At 39.6% G+C, this 23,937-nt stretch overlaps 1 protein-coding gene across 1 annotated transcript in view; it reads right to left on the bottom strand.

Moving 5' to 3' along the window:
• TMTC2 (transmembrane O-mannosyltransferase targeting cadherins 2) overlaps positions 1-23,937 on the bottom strand; it is a 192,264-nt gene that overhangs the window by 106,055 nt on the left and 62,272 nt on the right. The window contains exon 2 of the mRNA XM_083573344.1: positions 4,664-5,234. Coding sequence (XP_083429470.1) covers positions 4,664-5,234 — 571 coding nt within the window. The remainder of the gene's footprint in view (positions 1-4,663; positions 5,235-23,937) is intronic.

Raw genomic sequence — 23,937 nt, 5'->3', positions numbered from 1 at the left:
CCACTATGGACCTCCTTCTTCATGAAGAGATTATGCCACACAACCTTCAGAGCTTTGTCTTGTGGAACCTTGCAAGGCGGCATTTCACCACAGTGGCTCCCAAGCTATACAATGAGCTTCCCACTGAAATACATCAGACACTTAAGTTGGTGAGTTTTCACAAGATGTTAAAATATTTCTCTTTGCTTTCCCTGCTCTTTGATATCAGTTGAATGGTCAGTTATTACCATTTTGATATGGTGCTTTGAATTGTTGCTTTGTATTTGATGGCTTTATTCTTCACCACCTTAGGAAGTGGTATTGAAAAATTTTAGATAAATAATATAGATAATAAGAGGGGAATAATCATCACAGCTCTGTACAGAGTTATTCCTTCCAGTTGTGTAATACCTGCCTTCTACAAATCAACGATCTACAGTAATTGCCATTTGTATCACTATAACTATACTACAATAGTATATCATGCATAACAACCTGAAACATTGAAAACTATGTTGGCTTATGCTCTGGCTTCACAGTTGGTGGCAGTAATGCTTCTGAATACTAGTTGCTGGAAACCAAAGGAGGGGAGAGTACTCATATCCTGCTTAAGGGCTTCATTCAAGGGCATTTGGTTGAACAATATGAGAACAGGATGCTGGACTGGATGGGCCATTGGCCTGATCCAGGAGGCTCTTCTTAACTACATTGTATTCAGAAGCCAACTTGAGTAACATTTGACTTGACATGCTGAACTGGATTTGTCAAGCCAAAACTATTCCTGGTTTCTGCTGAACTTCCTCTCGCTTACAACAACAGAATAGTTTCCCCCAGAAAGTCTTGCTAAAACTTTCCTCTTATGTCTTTAATGCCCAGAACTGTAACAATAAAGAGCTGAGACTTCCCATATGGCTTAAATGGAATCCTGAAAATTCTCCATTGCTCCATTTTTCACAATAAGTTTCCAGGCCAAATGGCAATGATGGTGAATGAGAATGAGTCTAATCTATGTCCCAAAGTTGGAAAGCAATTTCTTAACTTCCCCCTTTCCTAACCATGTCATATTTAGCCAGGGTGTAGTATTGCAGCATTGACAACATTAACCATAGCTAATGTGAACCAGGTTCCTGCAAACCCGATTCACTTGGTTAAATTAGGACCCTTTTGTGTTAATCATGTTCTGTAGTGCAGACACAATGCTAAGATATTTAACTGAGGGAGGGGACCACAGCAGCCTACAACCTTTCTGACTACTTTAGCATGATTAAGAAATTGCAGTGCTAGATTTGTACTGAGACTATAGATACCAATTCTTTATCACTCCCTTTCTCTATCCTTGCATTCTTTTCCTATCAAACTTTTGGTTTACTGAGTAGAGAACTGCCACTCATGCTATCTAGCAAAGCACCAACTGGTGTTGTAAACTGCCCAGAGTGGCTGGGGAAATCCAGTCAGATGGGCGGGGTATAAATAATAAAATTTATTAGTAGCAGTAGTAGTAAAAGATGAAGAATCATGAAAGAATCTGCTCCAGACATTTGACCTAAGTACCAACCATGCCTTTGTTTTTTAGAGAGCACCTGTTGTTCTCTAGAAGAAAGGAAGCTGCAGAGCACAAACAAATGCAAATATTTGTTCAGACTTTCACACGTTTATAATGAGATATAAATGCTGGATAAATTAATTCTCAGCTGAATAACCCTGAATGAAGGGACTCCACAAGGGAGTAATCAGTTGTGGTCCCGATCTTTTATTTAGCCCTTCAAAGTGTAAGAATCCACAAGACAAACAAAGGCCATGTTTAACAGTTTAGTGCACTTGTGTGCGCACATTTGTCTCCAATCACTTATGCGTAGATAGCAAAATTGGCAAGAGGTCAGGCCGCATTCTAAATCTAACAATCATTTACTACATAGCAGGTTGTTAGGAACTAATTTTTGCTAGGACACAGTCGTTTTCTAATTATGATTACAGAGTGTTGTCCTAAGTGCTGCAAAGGAACCCCTTGAGCTCAGGAGCACCGATGTGTAGAGTCACAATTGAAGACTGAAAAATCCCCAATGTCATTCTTAAAAAGCTAATTTACCGAAATGCTATGGGGATTTTATACAATGGTGCTTGATCTTTAGTGATTATTGTGTCGTTAATGTTTGAGTTTTAAAAACAGACAGAAAAGCTGTATGGTGTGATGTGGCGGGGGGGAATGAATGAATAAGGTTAAACATTTCATTTATCATATTATGACATACTATCCCAAATATCTGAGCTGAGCACGTTGTTTCACTCTAGCCAATTTGCTGCTGCAACAAGTCTTGCAACTCAACTAGGTATTCGAAAATTGCAATGATATTTCTAGATTACTTTTCTGATACCAGCTTGCAGAGTTTCATTAGGCAAAGTTGACTCTGTACTTTTAAACACACAATTGCTTTGAGAAATGTAACTTCTGGAGTAGCAGAAAAAAGAAGGAAACTGCAGACTTGAAGTAATATTTAGTTCAAAGTGAATGTGTGAATTTTTTTTCCAGTTCAAACTTAAGGTGAAGTGTTAGCTGTGTCACTCTTAGAGCATTAGGTTTCCACAACTAAAATTAGCTGCCATATAATTTCATTAAATATGCTATGACACTGTGGGTATAACACCAGATTACATTAACAGACTGCATTATCACATTTGTGACACATTTAATGTTACAGATAACTGGAAACGTATTCCGTATGAATTACACATTTCCCATTTAAAATAATAATAAGGAAAGAAACTTTTTTTCAATTCACATTTCAGAAAGCATGGTTCCTGACCTACTCATAATAATGGCATGTTGTTTGGTAGCATTTCCTAACACTACGTGGTGTGCATTCAGATCAGATAATTTCTATAACAGTGACTTGAACATATAATGCTAGGCATTTAGCACTGCTGAATTAATAACATATCCAATAAAGAGCTAGTTTCAATGCATTTTAAATCAAAATATTGTCGTGGCCTCTGCCCCATTTGGTTCATCTTTCCCCCACCTTTTTCAAAGGCAGAGCACAAAGGCTCAAATTAGCTTTGTAGTACTAATTGGACAGAATAGTGCAATCTGCAAAGTTGATTAATGGCCCTGTTCTCAGGCTGGGAATTGCAACTGCAAAAGAATTAGGCCTCTGAATTTGCATAGTTTCTATAATTACAACCCTCTTCAAATCTCATTTCCTGGCTGAATTTTGGCTCCACATTAATGTTTTGTACAGATCTCGCTGCTGACATGCAGAATGACGGGATACACAAGTTACATGTACCTGGCAAATCAATCTAACCACAAGCAGTCTACTTAACACACTTGTAGAAGTTGTGGGAAGCTATTCAAGAAAGCTTCAATATAGAGTATATTCCTCAGTCCAGTCAACACACCCTTCAAGCCAATCTTGCACAATATTGAGGCGCAAACACAGTTCTTTTCAATTTATATTTAAAAAATAAAATAAAAGTAAGAAAATCATTTTTAAAACATTTCATATCTCTTTTAAGACTGTTACATCACCTTTAGGCACAAGGCTAGCTGCCTATTTTTCTGGCCAGCTTAACATTTTTCATCATAGTGAGCGGCTTCAAGCATACCCACTGCAAAGCAGCTCTAGGAGAGCTCCACTCTATTCACAATTCAAGATTAAATATGTCACCCCACAACACACATTAAGGTAAAGGGACCCCTGATCATTAGGTCCAGTCGTGACCGACTCTGGAGTTGCAGCGCTCATCTCGCTTTATTGGCCGAGGGAGCCGGCGTATAGCTTCCAGGTCATGTGACCAGCATGACAAAGCCGCTTCTGGTGAACCAGAGCAGTGCACGGAAACGCCGTTTACCTTCCCACCAGAGCGGTACCTATTTATCTACTTGCACTTTGACGTGCTTTCAAACTGCTAGGTTGGCAGGAGCAGGGACCGAGCAACGGGAGCTCACCCCATCGTGGGGATTCGAACCGCCAACCTTCCGATCGGCAAGTCCTAGGCTCTGTGGTTTAACCCACAGCGCCACCCGTGTCCCATAACAACACACATTAGGGTTGATTAAATGACTGTGCAGAACCATGGTTCTTGCTCACAGTGAAGTTGCCATGAACAAGTAAATGCACTCTGGGCCAGTCACGTGATTAAAATCAAACAGGAACATGCAAAGACACTATGAGAGAGAGGACATATATGTATACCCCAGGGGGTGTGTGTAACCACCCAAGGGGACCATGGCACCTTTCACATGACAAAAACTACCATAGAGATATCAACATTTTCAAAAGTAGGAGGTCCAAGGTTTGGCTTTGGAAAACAAAGGGTCTGCAGTACAGAGCTAACTGGGAACCAGTGCTGTATAGAATCAATGGTTAATAAAATCAATTATTACAGGGCAAAAATGTGCATTTTACTGCCTCCCGCCCCCCATCATTGGAAAAGAAGCTGTTAGAGCAAGTCAGCAATAATACTTGCCCAAGAAGCATTTAGTGGACAGCACAGCAAGGTGGAAATGCCAAATGCCAGCTTTAAGAAGAACCACTGTGGAATGAATTGAATTCTATTTCTACCATAAGGCATCTGTGTGTGTGTTTTTAAATATGGCAGGATTTAAGTGATTCTTTATTCTTTTAGATAAACGCACTTCATCAATGTGGTGCAGAAACTGATACATCCAAGCCACAGTTCTTACCTTATAGACAGCAGGAATGATTTGGTGCATTTTTAGCCTATGAAATACAAAGACGTCGTAAACGGCTGAAACTGCTAGAACAGTCACTCCTTGCTCCTTCCACAACATGCTGCAAGTGGCGCATAGCCCTGCACCCAAGATCCAGCCCCAGGTTCCTTCTGAGTAGTTCCTTGTGCAGCAGTGTTTAGTATAACAGACCAGGGAAAGCAGAAAGAAAAGGCAAGCTCCAATATCAGCCCTTCCTACAATTCCTGCAACCGCTTCAGTATGGATGGGATGCGAAGCAAACAGCAAGCCAGCCAGTAAGGTCCAATATCCGTCGCCAAACAATATTCGGGAAAAATTTGTGAAAAGACCTGTGACTGCAGCATGTAAGAGGACATTTACAAGGTGGTAGCTCCAAGGATCCATTCCTCCGATAGCATGGTTAATTCGAAAAGAGAGCGTACAGAGAGGTCGATACGACTTGTGACTCCCACTGTGAGTAAGGAGAGTGCCCCAGAAGTCATTGTAGAATATCTGAGTCCATGGCGTTTCAGGAAGAAGATCCTGGTTTGTCTTGATAGCTCGGCTAAAAAATAAGAGCAAACAGAGAAAGAATCAGACTACATGACCACTACAGTCGAGATTACTAAATTATATACACATTCTCTCTTCTTCTTTTTCTAAATTAGCACAAAAAATATGTAATATCAGAGCTATTCCACTTCTTAAAATTTCATACTTTGCAGTACAAGCAGTGTTAGAAGTATCTCTTCTATTGACTTTTTGCTACAATAAATTTCCATATAAATTGGCTTTTAAAACCTTAGAAACAGATGTTATGCTGGATCCATTAAATTAAAACACCCTTCAATGACATTCATCTGAGTCTAACCCAGAAGCAATCACTTATGAGTTGATGGGTTATAATTAAAACGTAAAAGAAATATGAGTAGCTGACAAAAAAAAGTGTGGCTTAAACTAGCAATTCCTTACCAGTTCCAAACTAAAACCCCAACCGGCCTTTTGCACACCTATTTTAATTTACATGATGGAATTAAATTTGCTGACATGAACTAGCAATAACTACACAAAGTTACCAGATGTATGCAAATTTTTAATCCACAGAGAAATTCCTCGACAGACACAACAAATCTGTCTAATAAAGATAATTCTGCATTCCATGTTTGACCAACTATAGGCGGCTAAAAGATTATGGATTTCACAGGGACCTGAAGGCAAGTTTTGCTGGTAGCCAGTTCCATCAATTCAAAGTGACTGTTTTATTTTGTCCCTTCTAACCCCATATTTTCCATAGCAGCTTCCGTACAGGTAATGGCATAGGTATAAACTCAGTTTCCTCAGCTACTGTATCATACCAGCTGAAATGAAACACAAATGGAATCTCTCTCTGTGTGTGTTTATTTTTGCATAAAAGGAATCTGTTCCTGGAGTGAGCTTATACACATACATGTAGAAGAAGAAGAAGAGTTTGGATTTGATATCCCGCCTTTCACTCCCCTTCAGGAGTCTCAAAGCGGCTAACATTCTCCTTTCCCTTCCTCCCCCACAACAAACACTCTGTGAGGTGAGTGGGGCTGAGAGACTTCAGAGAAGTGTGACTGGCCCAAGGTCACCCAGCAGCTGCATGTGGAGGAGCGGAGACGCGAACCCGGTTCCCCAGATTACGAGACTACTGCTCTTAACCACTACACCACACTGGCTTGGATGCAAAGTTGTTAAACTTGGGTTCCCTTCCCAATTGTTAGTTGCAAATATCTCTCTATTAGCAGGTCTATAGGTAAATCACTAAAAGGATATATAACTATTAAGCACAAACACACAATACAGCCAAGTGTTACACTGGACAACTTTATCTTACAAATGGGATGGCTGATATTGGGCTTAGGTTGGCAAAGAAGATACAAAAAGGATGTTCTCCCACTTTTTGCAACTGAATTAATGGAAAAACAGATTTATTCAAAATTTCAGACGCAGCTATACGTTTTATGACCAGAGTTCATTCCTGCAGTGATGCAACAGAAACTGAAAGAAAGAAAACATCAGAGATCCTCAGACACATTACTACCCATCCTTTTTGCCTTTTTTTTAAAAAAAGAACATTATATATAAATGGATTGCTTTCAGCAGGTTTGCTCCAAATAGAAAAAATCGCTGCCGTTATTGAATTTGCTGACATTGCAAATACACCACTGTTCTGCAAATACATACTAATACGAAGCTCGGCAGTTCCATTGTCTAAAGTACATTGCTGTAACATTTTAAGGAACATTTGTTGTATGTAGATCCTTTTGGTTTTCATATATTGAGGTCAGTAAAATATTTATTTTGATTTTTGCTGAGGTTGCTTATCAACTTTGCCTCCATTTCTGGTTCCACTTAACTATTATTAGAAATGGAAATGGGGGGGGGGGGGAGGAGACAAACAAAATCTTCATCTCTGGTACATTTATTGCTCCATCATATTTTAATTTAACATCAGAATCTTCTGTTTGTGATCTTACATCCTGAAACACAAGTTTCCAGACTGAGAGACAATGAATAGAATGCTGAAAACAATCAAGGACTGCCTCCAATCCACTACCATAGCCAAACAAGAGTGGCCTTTAATAATGGAAGACTTCACTTTCCAGAAAATCTACACTGAGGCAACATAGTCTATCATGCTAATGAACTTCACAGGACTAGAAAATATAACCAGGAAAATTAAAAGGATTCGTTTCTGAAGTTTTGCAAAATCAGGCAAACATTTCCAACAGACTTTAAAAAAAAAATGTGGGTGGCACTGTGGTCTAAACCACTGAGCCTCTTCCACTTGCCAATCAGAAGGTTGGTGGTTCAAATCCCCGCAACGGGGTGAATTCTCGTTGTTCTGTCCCACCTCCTGCCAACTTAGCAGTTTGAAAGCATGCCAGTGCAAGTGGCGGGAAGGTAAATGGCGTTTCTGTCTGCTCTGGCTTCCGTCAGGGTGTTCTGTTGTGCCAGAAGCAGTTTAGTCATACTGGCCACATGACCCGGAAAGCTGTCTGTGAACAAACGCCGGCTCCCTCGGCCTGAAAGCGAGATGAGCACTGCAACCCCATGGTCATCTTTGACTTTACAAAAAAAAAATCCCCTGACACGTCCCACTCCCTTCTTCTCTTCTACCTATTTGATTCCCCACATGTTAGGGCCAATTTGCAGGTATCCTGGAAAAGAGACCCTACCATGGGCAGATTTCCTCAAGGTCTCACTAAGGGAAGAGAATGCTGTTTTGTTGCAGCTGAGAATTGTGACTTGACAGCTGGTCTCTTCCCCACAGTTCACCAACGCACAGGTCCTTTTGGACTGGGATGAGGGCAGAATCCCCTCATAGCAGGGCAAGGCATGCTCAACGCATGCTCTGCGAACACGTGCAGGTAACAGAAATGGAACCCCTACATGAAATGGTCGTTGCCTGTATACAAAGGGATCCCTTTGTTTACTGCACTGCAGCAGCACACAAATAATGGCCAGAGATAGGTATTGCAGCTGGTTGGCTAGAGTTCATTTAGGTGCCTCAGTGGCTTTCCTGGTTTGATTGATCTTCCTCAGTCTAAGAAAAAACATCAAATAAGAGAAGCTTCTCCAGAGAGATTCCTATGCCTTCTTTTACTTCCCTTCCCCTGGACTGCTATGAAACAGGTAGAGAAATCTGTCTTCATAGGCCACTGACACTTCATGACAAAAACGCTTGTGTCATAATTGAACTTTAAAGGATATAAGGGTTCTTATAAAATTCCCATTTTACTTAATTTACTTGTGACTCTAATGGAACACTTATTTAAACGTACAGAGCTTTATGTATGAGTGATGGCTGCTTTGTCTTTAGGTGCATGCCTCTATATCTGCTTATGTTTAAGCTACTTTAACATGCTATACCATTTGTTTCCACAGACCTTTTGATGTTTATAGTGTAACAGTGCTCATATCATCTCCTGTGCCGAGACCTGCTCAAATATGATTTTCTTTCATAGCAGGCAGTTGTTGTTGTTTAGTTGTTTAGTCGTGTCCGACTCTTCGTGACCCCATGGACCAGAGCACGCCAGGCACTTCTGTCTTCCACTGTCTCCCGCAGTTTGGTCAGATAGCAGGCAGTAGAGATATACAAACAATCTCCTATTTTAATTCCTGATTTTTATGTTTACGAAGAACTGATTGTGAACCCCATACTCCTATGCACATTAATAGGCATATCTTCACTTGTATATAGTCCATGTATGAGTATGTTGCTGTTGTTTTTAAGTATTTTAATGAAACAGCCTAAGCAAAAGAAACTAATGTATGAGTAGACCCAAAAATAAATGTGGAATAAGTAAGCTCCTGGCAACTGTCGATGTACATCACTTGCATTTTCAGTAGACTGCAGTTATCCTGATACTTTACAAATGCAATTTCTATTCTTGGTCTGGTTAATATTTGACCTATATGTGTATGTGTTCTTTAGAACAGACTTAAATTAGAAATGCTCATATCCAGCTTTTGTTATCAGAAATCAACAGAGTTCTATACAGGTGTTAAGAGTTCCAACTCAGTGAATTCTTGGGAGCAGGGATGAAGGTTGCACAGGAATTTGTTTCATAAGCCTGAGATACCTTGTAGAAGAAAATAGGTTTTGTATTAAGTCTGTTGAAGCTCTTCAGTTGTACGGTGATGACTGGCGGGAACTACATGAAAAGAGAACTTTAAAAATTCCTTTTCCACTTAAAACTATGAGACGGGTCACAGATCAGTAGCAGAAAGCACGCTTTGCATATAGAAGGAACCACATTCAACCAATATGTAATTGATGGACTTGCACATAGTATTACTGTGCATTGGTAAACAGATTCAATTGTTTTACTATTCAAACAGCTACTTCGTTTCCTACTCTAAACTTTATTGAAGAGACATTTAAGAAGGAAAACATTTATTCTAAACCATGTATCAAAACTTTTGAACAAAAGTGGATGTTTGTCTACAAAAAGGATACTTTTTAGAGACTTAAAATCCATGCTCCTAGACCTTTTGTTTGCCCTAGAACAAGACTAGCATCTATATGTGGTTTCTGTTTTGTGGTAACTAGCAGTCATTTCATTGGGAACAAAGTCATTTTGTTGGGAACAATACTACTCTATTACTCCATTTTTTAAAAAAGTGGGACGGGAGTAGAGAAGAGAGAAATACCTGGAACTACTTTTTAAAAAATCAATAAATGAATGAGGAAAACTGATAAAAATACAGTAATTGCTTACTGTTAGGTGTCCAGAAAATAAAACACCCGCTACACAAACCTGTTAAGTATTAGAAGAGAAATGGTTATGATGCTAAATCAATTGATCAATTGCAACTAAAAATAAAAAGGTACTGACTTATTTAGGCTTTACAGCAGGTGAGACTAACCTGACATTCTCCAGTTGTTGTTGTTGGGCTACAACTCCCATCACCTCCAGGCAGCATGGCCAATGGTCAGGGATAATGTGAGTTTCAGTCCAAGAACATACGGAGGGCTACAGTTTCCTCATATGTCCTTTAGAACGATGCATGCCAGGAAAGCTATTCCTTGAAGCAGTTACCAGAAAAGCCTTGGAGACTGAACAACTACAGCATTGAACGGTAAACGCTGCTATCTCAGTTATGAGGGTGCTTGCAACACCTGAATCTTGCTACTTTCAGCTGTGCAGGTGTGATCAAGTTTTTTCTTCTTCCTCCCCAAATAAAAAGAAAAATTCAAGAAGAAACTAAGGACAAATGGTGGGAACATTTATTTCACCTATTAAATGTTTGTTGGCCAAATCAAAAGCAATGTTTGAAGCAGTTTCCTTAACACCTTAGCAAGTGCTACAGACACTATCTGCACAATATTTCAGGTGGTTAACTTCTGTAGGAAGAATCTAGGTTAAAGGAACCAGCAAACATTAGATCACTACTATCAGCTAGTTTTTTCATGAAGATTTTATCTTCAGATTCTAATCATTATTCCAGCATTACAAATGGGGATTTTAAAAAAAAATCTGAAAGGCAAAAGTGTCACAAGGAGAGCCATTTGTCAAAGTTCCAGCAGAACTGGCACTTTTCTGTCAGCCACAGATAATATTTTCAGGCTCAATAAGTGAGTCGACCCCTTTAGGTTTTAATGCCTGCCCATTCTGCGCATCCCAGGGGGAATCTGTGGCTTACTCATAATATCACTAATGGCTTGTATTTTTAAATATATCTTGTATTGTCAAAATGGCTAAAAGAAATATTGGGAAAAGATTGAAAGTCAAGGCTAAGGACTTCCTTATTTCCCCATCAAAAGAAGAAATCTATTTATGGAATACTGAAGAGACGATATTTGTGCATAGTGCATGCAGCTGGCTCACATTTTTAAAAAAATAACACTTTCTAGAGATTAGGAATAATTTTCTAGTCTTTGGCCTGCTTCTATGGGAAAAACAGAAAACCAGGCAAGCCCATAGGACATATTATCTGAAGCTGTGGCTATCCTGAGAATTTCCTCCCCTCACTTTCTACAATACCCAATGGGGTGGGGGGAAAGCTTCCAAAAAACTGCAAGAACAACATTGCAGCAGTACAGCGACCTTAGGAAGAAATGCGTCAGGTGACACCAGGGCAAGATTCAGAGTAAGGTCAAGCAGACATTTGCCACTGGAGATACAGGTATGTTGGGACTAGAATAGATGATCCACTTCTGGTTCTGTGATTCCGTGGACCAATTATCTACTGAAAGTGTGAAGAGGGAAAAAAATGCTGCATTCCCTCTCCGGCCTTCATCCCTTGCTTGCCTTGAGACAGATCTTCCTTTATGACTCAGATGTTAGAGTTAATTCAATTTGTGCATAAGAGCAGCCTGTGCCTCCTATTAACCAGAGGGGTAAGTGCAATCCGCTCTCTATAAAACTGTCTACCAAAATTGATGAGTGAAAGTGTATGGTTCAATGATGCAGGACAAAGTTGCTTGAAAGGAGAGAGATGATGATACTCAATGACTTAACCTATAACCCTAAACTGATCCAAATGATATCACTAGAGTGGCCCAAACACTTTCTTTCTCTCTCTCGCTCTCTCTCTCTGTGTGTGTGTGTGTGTGTGTGTGTGTGTGTGTGTGTTCAACCATGTGTCTGGCTTCAATACTGTTGTAACAGTTCCCATATGCTATACGTACTAATCATGAAACACTCAGGCATGTTAAGATAAAAGTGGCATTGCTGGTATCAAAAGTTCCACAAGTAGTTTTCAGATGCTGCATACATAATCATGAGCAAGAAACTGTGTCATTAGTACAGCTGGGTCTGATCATACTTGAGTTCAATGCTGCTGCCCAGCATAGATGCATGACAAAAGAGTCATCAAAGTTAATTTACTGCTCTCTCAAAAACAAATAATGGTTTACTTACCTTGCTGTAATGGTGTAACATTTATGCTAGTTCAATTAACTCCTAATCACTACAGGGTACATAAAATGGGATACAGCTCAGATATACGACACTGAAAAAGAATCTCCACCGCACCTTTCTAAGTGAGTTATATCATGTTTAAGCATCTACCATTGTGTATGACTGCAACAGGAGACTCAACTGCAATTATCTTACTTTTTACGGTAAACTATGTGAAAGAAAAAAACTAAATAGATTAACCTGGCAGGGAAGTGTTATTAGAATATGATGTTTAGAAGTCAATGAAAGTCCCTAGAAACATAATAATGTTGCCCATAAGCTCAGCAATCTTGAACCTTCAGCATTATTAATATTGTAAGAGTTTGTAATTTTTTTAAAAGTCCAAACAAGCAAACCATCAAGCTCAAAGTAATAATAAAAACAGGAAGAATAAAAAAATTACAAGATAATAAAAAGGAACGAATGGCATAAAAAATATTCCATAGTGGAATACAAGATGTGTATTTGTACCAAACATACAAAATATTCTTGAATGTTGCCAAATAAATTCATTTCTAATGGGAATGTGCCAACCATGAGATTGTTTGGTCATATAAACCACAAAGAAACTAATTCGGAGGGGTCCCACATCACTCCCGGTGGCACGTATTTTATGAGTCAGTTTTTTGGAAATGGCAATGAACATGACTTTTTTAAAACCACAGATCCACAGAATAAACAGATGTGCCCTTCCACCCTTGAGATATAGAATCAATTGTTGAGAAGTAAGGTCAGGAGTGCCACCATCAAAAATGGATAGGAGATATAACTTGGCATCCAAGGTGAACTGTTTGCCAACAATACTGCCAATCACCTCTACAACCTCTTTGTGTACATAGCTATATCCCCACCACATATGCCAATATGTTCCTCATACTTAAAACTCCACCAGCATAAGGGGGAACCAGATCTTACAATGTGGGTGGGGTTAAAACTAGTGGTGGACCACCTTCAAAGAATTCCCCCTAATGTTAGCAGACACGTATCTAAAGGGACAAGTGGACCAGCTCTTAAGCCATTGAGAATCTTTCAGTTCTCTTCTATTATTATTATTATTATTATTATTATTATTATTATTATTATTTATTTGGTCCGTCTCTTACACTGATTTCAAAGTAGTAAGTGGAGAGAACTGGAATTGTATCAGTAGGAAACATACCATTTCAGGGCTCTAACAAAGTATTTACTCTCAGTGCTCTTGCCATGCTAACATTTGAAACTAAGCCACAATTCTACTTTAGGCTTTACTTTTTTTAAATCAATGTGAAATAATATTTGTAATCTCTCAGATTCTGACATCAAGATTATTCTAGGAAGAACTATGTGGCAGAAGCAGTTCCAATTTCCTGACCTGGATATTATTACCAATGGAGGGGCCAAGATTTGAAGACATCTGGAACCCAAATAGAAAATATACATAGGGTGAGGGCATCTGTTGCTTTGTTATAAGGTGAAAGACCTTCGTATGGAAGCAACTCCTGCTGATACTGCAACAATTTTATTCAAACATGTTTCTAAGGAGACCTGCTAATCTAAGTCATAGATAGCTAACACAATGCCCTCCAGATGTTGTTGGCCTAAAACTCCCATCATCCCTGACCATTGGCCGTGCCAGCTGGAGCCAAAGGGAACTGTACTCCAATGATTTTCAAAGAACAAATGTCATAGAATAAAACAGAATAAAATACCATAAAAAATTCAGAGAAATGTAGTTTCTAGAGAACCCAAGTGAACAGTAGAATGAATCAATATCAGCCTTCCAGGAATGCTTCAGTAAAAAGAAATGTTTTTAGCCTTCTCAAAACCATAAAATAGTTGCTGCATGCTATTTCTAGAGAGATGCAGTTTCATATGGTAGGTGCTACTCCAGGTAACCATAGGCATGTGTGTGATGTTGTACATCTACGCTGCGGCAGCAGGCACCCACAATCCTGAGGGTGTGATGACACCCCTGATAAGTGGAACATCACTGGATATTCACATACTATGCACTGGCCCCGATTCACAAGTTGGATGTTTTAAGTAGAAATTTCACTATGGAGAATCTGTTTTCAGCACCTTTTGATTTATGATCAATGCCTAATCTAGTCTTAGAATCAAAAGTCTGGAATGTCAGGATTTAAATACTAGTGCTGAATGTCTGGATGAGATTGTGAAAGTATTTGGGGTGACATGTGCATAAGAACATGAGCCAAGGAGTAGTTCTCCTTTCTTTTATTTTCTTGAGTTCAGAGAGTGCATTAATATTAACATGCAGCAGAAGACTGGCACATAAATCATCTACAGAACTATTTATATTATGTACAATTTGGGATCTGCAAAAGGAGAATAATAATTATCATGTTCCTACATCAGAGGACAGCTAATGAAATTCACCCGCTGACTGCACTGCTTGCACACAGCTCTAGAATTTGACAAACTAGTTATGGATAATCAATGTTATAGTTTCTCCATGAAATATACCATGTTATGCATAGTAAATGAGGAAATATTAACATCTGTTTGGTCTTCAAAAGCTAGCCTAAATAGCATACAACTTCCATTTAAGGGATTGATCCAAGGATCCACATCACTTAGAACATGGGTAGGCAAACTAAGGCCAGATCCGGCCCAATCACCTTCTAAATCCGGCCTGCGGACGGTACAGGAATCAGCATGTTTTTACATAAGTAGAATGTGTCCTTTTATTTAAAATGCATTTCTGGGTTATTTGTGGGGCACAGGACTTTGTTCATTTCACCCCCTCAAAATATAGTCCGGCCCCCCACAAGGTCTGAGGGACAGTGGACCGGCCTCCTGCTGAAAAAGTTTGCTGATCCCTGTTTTAGAACCTACGTTATAAGGCGTGTTTCAGAAATACAGAGAGGAGCAAAATAATATTGCTCCCATTCATCCTTTGCTTAAGGCCAAAAATAAAAATTAAAAGAATCTATAGCACCAAGGTTATATTGCTAGCTGTATCATTTTCCCTCAGGTTACTAAGCACCAAGTATCTTTTAAAGCATTTTGAATTCTCAACAATATGACTGAATTAGTTTATACAAATTATATAAATATAAATAGAATGGAAGAACAAATAAAACAAACCTTTTTTAAAAAAAAAAAAGGAGCGTGTCTACATGCCAGCAAAAATCATCTATTCTTTATAATATTGCCAGTCTTGTTAGTGGCTATAAATGAGTTAACAGATGAAAGCTATCACTGGGAATCAAGGTCCCACTATAAAAATGCAAAATCGAAAACCTATTATCAGCTAGTCTCAGTTCTCACACCACCATTTGAAAGGCTGTCTATATCCTGTCATACCAAAAACTAAGAGAATGATAAATGTATTGGAGGTGGGGCAGAAAGGGGGAGGTTAAGCACTCAAGCATTCAGAACTGTAAAGCTGCATCAGCTCCTCAAAGCAAAAGCAAAAAAAATAACAATGAACCTTTTATCCCCCAATACTGATAAAGCTGCAGAAACAGTAGCGTACAGTGGCAACAAAGCAAGGTTGGAAAGACCCAAGCCATCTGAGGTTGAGCATTACATAACTAGCAATACAGACTAAGTTGTTGCAACTTCTGTTAGGATGTTTTAAAGCACCATTATTTTATTAACCGTATGTCGGCCATTCTTATTAAATACAATATTAAATGTTGTATCCTGATTAATTATGGCTGCAAAGCATTGTGCAACTGTGCAGAAAACAACTTAAATACACTTATGAGAAGCATTACTTGTCCTGATTTAATACTTCTTTTTTACCACTGAGAAGGAACACAGAGAAACAGGCATACCAACTTAGTCATACAATGGAATGATATGTGATAAAATATATTGTGGGATTAGAATAATAATAAAAAAAAATTTATAAGTGTCCTACTTAGCCTGATGACAGTAGGCACCAAGGGTGGGAGTCCTTTTTCATCACACTGTTGAATTGCCTCTTGGGCAAATGTACAAGTTTTGGTGAGTGCTAGTAGTGGGTATGGACAGCAGCAAAGGTGTGTGGAGCAGCAGCTCTGAATCTTTACCTACACACAGTAGGCTATGTTACAGCCACATAAAATAAAGGTTTCTGCCCACACACATCTCTCCATCCCGGCAAGCAAGAGGCACCACCACAGTTCCAGCCAGGCAAAAGCAGTCAAAGAGGGCACAGATTATTGCCAGTGAGAGGCAGGGCCTGGGAAGAGGAGTGGGGTTTGTGGAGAATAACGAGCGGCAGATAAAAGAGGCCATAGGCCTGAGTTTCCCCAGGGGGTAATTGGGTTGGTTTATTTATTTTAAGGGATGCGGGTGGCGCTGTGGGTTAAACCACAGAGCCTAGAACTTGCCGATCAGAAGGTCAGCGGTTCGAATCCCCGCAACGGGGTGAGCTCCCGTAGCTCGGTCCCTGCTCCTGCCAACCTAGTAGTTCAAAAGCACGTCAAAGTGCAAGTAGATAAATAGGTACCACTCCGGCGGGAAGGTAAACGGCGTTTCTGTGCACTACTCTGGTTCGCCAGAAGCAGCTTAGTCATGCTGGCCACATGACCCGGAAACTGTGCGCCGGCTTCCTCGGCCAATAAAGCAAGATGAACGCCGCAACCCCAGAGTCGGCCACGACTGGACCTAATGGTCAGGGGTCCCTTTACCTTTATTTATTTTTATTGAGTATTTTGTGGTTGGCTTGTTTTTATTCTGTGAACAACCCTGAGACCTCCAGGTATAGGGCAGTATAGAAATTCAATTGATGTTAATGATAATAGAGTTGAAACAGACATTGGCCACATACACACCAGGCAAATTCTTTTCTCTTCTGCAGATCATGTGGGGCTTGCTGTAGAGACCTGTGTCAAAATCAATTAGAAACTGTTTCTCATGAATATTGCCGTCATATGTAAAATATTCTGTGGCCCTCCAAGGATGAACAATGGTTTTAAGGGAACTGGGGAAATGTTCTGCATAATTATGGGCTTTATGGATTTCAGCTTGGTTCCAACCTCATCACCATAGCCTTTCATTGGGAAAGACTATAAATCGGAAAGTGAAAAATGTATTCTGATGACACGGAAAAATCTGTTTTATCTGTAAGTAATATCATGCAGAGAAGCTTGGAAGACCTGAGCAAATATAATCATAAGAAATAGGCAACAAAGTTTTCACAGGATGACTTAAAATCTCAAAGCCTTACTGGGTTACTAAATTTCTGGAGTAAGCTGGCTCAGAGAACCAGTCTCCTGGCCAAAGTTTGAAACATATGTATTGTTTGCTATTTAACACTCAACCTTAGGAATTATGAAGGAATCAAGAAAAATGAAAGAAGAAATGGCAATCCCATGGGCCTTCTTTTCCCATTTGAGATAACTCCATAGCAGGGGAGGGGAATCTTTTTGAATCCACAAGCCTTATTGCGATTGGCGTCATTGGCCAAATTTGACTGGTGTGTGGCACTATCCACCTCTCAGGACCCCAAATATGGGTTTTCCAAGCCCCAGATAGTCAGCTGGTGGAGAAGAAACTTGCATTGTACAGGCTCCTTATTTCCTCTTTCCCACCCACCTGTGCACTGATGAAAGGCCATTGAATGCTGCTGCCTTGGCTGTGCAATCCTGCTCCTGCCAATGCAGGGTTAAATCCTGCCCTCCCATCCATCAGCCAACATTGCAAGTGATATCAGCTGATAGGAAGGTGGGTGTGGTTTGAGGAAGATTAGCCTGTGAGCCTGTTGTTCCCCACAGGCTGCTCCAGAAGAACATAAAAGCCTAAGTAGAGTCCTGCTGGAACAAATCAAAGATCATCCTTTTTTCACTGGTGCTAACCAGATGCCTATTGGAATAGGACCTGAGTACAATAGCCCCCTCCTCACTTGTGATTCCCAGCAACTACTATTCAGAGAACACCATGCTTCATGCCACATAATGAGCAAAAGAAAAATAGAATTGCCTGGATAGATGCCTGAGAGAGAGAGTAGAAGCCTAATACTCACAAGTTTACATCCTCTCACTCCACAAATGCTCTTCACATCATTGAACTCACACAGCAGATCATCTTCATCCCACATTTCCCCATATTTTCCTCTCTTCTAACCACATTCTGATCCCAATGAAACCCAACAGGGTTTAAATTATTTGACTGCTGGCAGAGACACATGTTTGAGGATCATGGTAGGCAACATACGCTTTGGTTCATTTCTTTGCCCAAAATGGTGATCTTTGCGATGTGAAGCTAATTGCATCCATCTTCCCTCTCCTTCCTGAACTTTATAACCCCAGGTTATGAAAGCCATGGAAGGACCAGCTACATCTGCTCTCCCTTGTGTCTTTTCTTGAGTCTGAACTTCTGCAAGCCTTGATTATTCTGGACGCATGAAAACGCACTGACGTGTATGCCAGCAAGCTGGTGGCAGATTCACCGCATCTCGACAATTTTAGGATGTATTCACCTTTGAATATGCTAGCTGCTGATCTGCCAACAGATGGCTGACATAAACATCAGAGCATTCTAGTGAGTGTCAATACTGCATCACATTTGCATGACTTAAGTCCCTTATGTCCTATATAAAGCAAAGAGGGAGGAACCACAACACTGGATAGAGACACCTAAAGGTATCCCTCAATTGCTGCAATTTAAAAACATGGGAGACTGACCCATAAAATGAAAAACAATTCAACTGATTGAATACTATAGTTTCCGTGATTCGGGTAATCAAATGAGAAATTGCTTTAGAAGAGGTAAAATGAACACAGTGAGCTTGGGGCAGTGCAATTTTGGGTAATACTCCCCATGAATAGAATAAATATGTGAGCAATATGGAAAATATGTTCACATGAGAGGATTTGCAATAAAGTTCCCATTCCTTCCTACTACATCTGCAACAATAAGTGCACTACAATTTCAATTCCTTCGACTGAATTTGGCTGGTGGCGTTCGCGAAAATATAACTCTGTTCTCAGTATTCTTCCTACCTGGTGCCCCTAACAACTTAAGGGCCAAGCTTCAGTTAGCAGTTATCACCTTCTCTTTGGTACTAACTTGGATGCCGAGCAAAAATTAACAGCTATTTTCCAGTAGGTTTAGCTTTCCTAAGGATCATGTGGGTGAAACACGAAGCTCTTTTACAATCCTACTAAAAAACCAAAGTCACTGGTAAACCACTTTCCTCAGCTCCCTAGCGCAATATTAAAAGGCCATCCACTTCTCATACAGCAGCAGCGACTGTTTCCATCTCCAGCTGTAAAAGCACCCAAATATCACAAAAGGCTGTGCTGGATTAAGACAATGATTAGCTCTCTCAACATTCGACCATAAATTTTCGTCGTAGAGTAGCACAGCGACATGACAAGAAGTAAGAAACAAAATCTTACAAAATTAATGTTACATTGTGGGGGTGGGAAGAGAAAGGAAACTTGGAAGCTTCTGCCTGAGGTATACATTTCTGTGTTGATTCCATGCAGCTACTGAAGCCAGAGCCACCCGTGTAAGTAATAGGATAATAAAAAGAGCTTTAAAGAGTTACACGGGCTTCCCACAAAAGGTCAATATTTATTTTAATGTGCATAATTAAGCTGAGCAGCAGGCAACCAGTTTTTGTTTTAAAAGGATAACTGTCAACTTGCATCCCCCCCACAGTCAACTTTGATACAAGTGAACACAAAACTTGCAGATTCAGAAAAGATGCTTTTGAGGAGTTCTGTGTATCCTAAGCTATGGTCTCTCGGCATTGCAACCCATCAGAATTTAACAGAAACACACACTTATCTACACACACACACAGGCAGCTCAGAAAACAAATATCATATATTTCAGCACAACCCAGCCAGAACTTTCATACACCTTTTCCACCAATCAAGTAGTTATTTCTCGATTTGTAAGCCATTTGCCAGGTCACACAAATATTAGAATATATCCACCTTCCCTCATTAACATTTAGTTTATTTGAGAACAAAAAGCTTCATGCTGTAATGGAACTGTTATATCTGTGTAGGTTTTCTTCATCTTATTTAAAAATAATGTGTTGAAAGGTAAACTAACTACTGAATATAAACTATTTCTTATTTGCCTACAGTTATGCTTACTAATGGGGTAAGGGGCATGAGAACACAGATTGCCAGATATCTGCTCTGAATACTGTTGCAACAACACCAGCAGCCATGCAAAAATTCACCATTCAGTTGTCAAATCAGTTCACGTCACCTAAGACAAAGAAAGTTCAAACCTTGAAGGGGTTTTTCCCCCTCTCCAGATATGTCCCTTACAATATTTTAAGATAATCCTTTTGCACTAGACCTTTTCCTGGAATCCTACCGAATACCTTAACAGGCATAACCAAGAGTGAAAAATGTATGCAAGAGGAGCAACGCATTAACACAGCTTGAAGAAAATAAGAGCCAAGATCCATAGCACTCACAAGTGAAGGTGTGTGTATCTTAGGTAACTGGAATGTTGAATGCAAGTAGATGAATGATAAAGCACAGAATGAACAGATTAAGAGGTATGTAAATATGGTCACCAGTAATGACTAGAAATTTAAGATGGAGCCTTGATTGTACTCTTACATGCCAACACCAACAGTAATTGCACCTGTTCAACCAGAGAAGCCATGTCTACCAATGGTTAATATAATTAATGTCATGCAGTTCTATGCCAGCTATAATATGGGACTCTGCAAGCATTAGTACAAAGATACTGTGTTTCTCACCACACCTCTCCATATTACCTAGCATCTCCAGTTTACAACTGAAATACAATATAGATGTATGATTCATACCAGCACCAGTCACATGGCAACTTTTCTTTCTTTTTTTTCCAACAGAAAAAAGTTTGTCAGGGTATCACATCAAAAACGAATGTATGCAAGTCCCATTTGAACAGTTTGTCCTAATCATGTAAGGTAGTTTCCAAACTTGCGGCCACGGATGCAATGAATGGTATTAGCACAGGAATGATCCATGCAAGCTGATGAAGCACCTGAGTGCCAATTCCATAGATTGCACAATTATGATGTGAAAGACAAAGCCAGGTAGAAGATTCCACCCCCCTCAGTCAGTCACTACCACATCACCAAAGTACCATACTTTGAGGTGCAACTGCCTACTACCTTTTGTAAAACACAGTACAGTGTGGAATGCTTAAATAGAACAGTTGAGCACAGCTCTTCATAAAAACAGGGGTATTTCATACCATAGCAAAAGACTGGGCATGATTTCTTACACAGGCATCATTAAAGATGATCTCTTTACTGGGGTCTAGGGGTGGAAGTGGCTGTTCCTAAAAAGAGGCAGCTCCGCTAAGCCTGTAATTATTGGGAATTATGGCTTCCTTGTAGCACTGAAATAGGCAACCAAAAACAGAGAAGCCAAGGATTACAGAATCTTTGGAGCTCTTCTGAACACTAAGTTTAGCACAACATAGAAAACAGAGGACTAAATAAGTATCTGCAAGGCCAAAGCTATATGAATTACTTCTAGGTGGACTAGCTCTCAAAAGGGAAATGTCTTTTTACTGCACAATGCAGCATTCGTGTGATACGTAGAACGCCCTATCCAAAGAATTCAAAAAAGGTCATGCTAAGGGAAATATTTCACCTTTAAAAGGATTCATGGACCATGTTTAAACACTAACTACGGTCCGTTTCAAAACAAACCTACCTCAAACCATGAGTTACGAAAATGCCTTTGTTTCAAAACTATGCTTAGTGTTAAATCATAAACCTGGATTCAAACAAAACATGAAAACATGTTTAAGGAAAACAAAGTAAAAGAAGAGTAGAAGAAGAGTTTGGACTTGATATCCCGCCTTTCACTCCCCTTCAGGAGTCTCAAAGCGGCTAACAATCTCCTTTCCCTTCCTCCCCACAACAAACACAACAAAAAAGCTTCCAAGTCATGCTTGGCTGCAAGCAAGAGGCTGTGGGGAGTAGGCCTGAGGCTCATTACAGCCTGCACACATCATGTCAAATCATGGTTTACTGTGATAGGTAAATGTGGGCATCAAATGCGAGAGACAGACATACCATAAATACAGGGAAACTATGGCCTGGTTGACCCAGTGAGCCAAACTATGGCTTGCTGAGACTGCATAAACATGTGGGCTCCCAGAAATGAGATGGCAGTCACTTTGCTCCTCCCTACTCATTTTGACTCCTATACCACACTGAGCTAAGGTTTGTTCTTGGCTACAGTTCATGGTTAGCACGTGAAGCCTAGGTTTGGGCAACGTGTGAAGCCAAATCTTGGCTTAGCTGAGCACGGTAAGGGAACAAAGAAAACCAGGAGGAAGCAAAGTTGTTGCATGCTCTGCTTCAGGAGCCTGCACTGTCATGGTAAGCCATAGCTTGTCTTGCTGTGTTGTATGAATAACTGAGGGCCATTAAAGAGGAAACAATGAAAAGCTAGAATGCACATTATTTAAATTTATATGGTTGTGGTTTTTTTAAAGTACTGTATTAGAAAAGCATATGCATGGGCACATTCTTTAGACAAACACAAAAATCTTAACATTTTCTCGGTGTTTCCTTTGAAAAGTTGAACACAGAAATTTTCCACACATTACCCCAATTTTCTGCATGTCTTCCTTGAGAAACTTGAAACAAAGTTAGTTCTTTGTGCTGAACTATGGCATAACAAGGTACCTTGTTACAAGGTACTATAACTCTTAGAAATTAGTCCTTGCGTCTCAGAGGGGTATTTATACACAGGTACATCAAACAGAGGTTACCTAGATGCCTTGAGATTTTTTTACAGATCTTGGATATACAATGGAAGAGGTCATCCTTTGCACCCATCTGTAAGTGTATAGTTTGGAGCCAATTTCTCCTGTTCGGTTAAGTTAGCTCCATTTTTTACATTATTGTGCCATCTTTGAATTCATTCTTTTGCCTCAAAGATTGAATGCCTTGTTAAACATACGGCACTCCACAAGCAAATCTGCACAAGACAGCATTCATCTCTATTTGCCCCCAACTGCAAGGATCATGCTAATGAACTGATGTATCATTTTTATTGCAACCAAATCAAGGCCCATAACAGGTTCCCATTACTTAAGTTTCCTTCAGCTATGCCCACGGCCATTTGGCTTAGTCTACCTATAAATCACGGCTTAGCTGGATGATGGCACAGTAGTACACCAATGAGGGTAGCATAACCCTCTCTTTATCCCGCTACTGGGATGTATTTCAACCATGAGCTGAATCCAGCAAGGAAGATCCACCTCCAACACCTGGACGTATTTGTTTACACAGCATCTTTGCTTGAAGGATGTAGTTGTCTCCTGCGTGTGTTCACATAATCCTTCAAAAACCTATTTCAGGTACTGTATAATAATGACCTGACAACTGAAGTTTCATGGTAGTGTTTTTCAAGCTCAGCTAACTAAAGCTTGTTTAATGGGACTTGAAGAAAATATATTATCCGCCTTAATGAGAATTTATGTAAATCATTGGCAGTGGCTTGTGCAGTATACAGTTACCATTAATTATCATTAGCCTTTTTTTGGTTTACTGCCTAATTGTTCCTTTTTCCTAAACCTATTTTCCCTTTATTTTCTATTTTTTCAATTCCCCTCCAAAAAAACATCCTTCCAAAAGTAAGAGGACTTTCACTTGAAACTATGCCCCTTGATGTAAATTTAAATTGTCAGATGTAAATGAAGTTATTGATGTAAATGAAGTTTTCCAGTTTGATATTTTTTATTAACATACACAAGTAAATTAAGAGAGAAGCTGTAAGGCCTATGTGTCTAAGAAAACCAATTTACAGAAATAGGTATGGAGATGGATCAAGAAACTATGTCCTGTGCTTTTTTCTGCTTAAGTTTTATGTTCTAATAAAAATTATAAACCCTGGAGTTTTAATGATTGAATAGGCT

The sequence above is a fragment of the Podarcis filfolensis genome, assembly GCF_964270895.1.
Source record: "Podarcis filfolensis genome assembly, chromosome: 10".
NCBI lineage: Eukaryota > Metazoa > Chordata > Lepidosauria > Squamata > Lacertidae > Podarcis > Podarcis filfolensis.
Note: the sequence above shows the minus strand (reverse complement) of the source record. Positions and strands in the feature narration are given on the sequence as shown.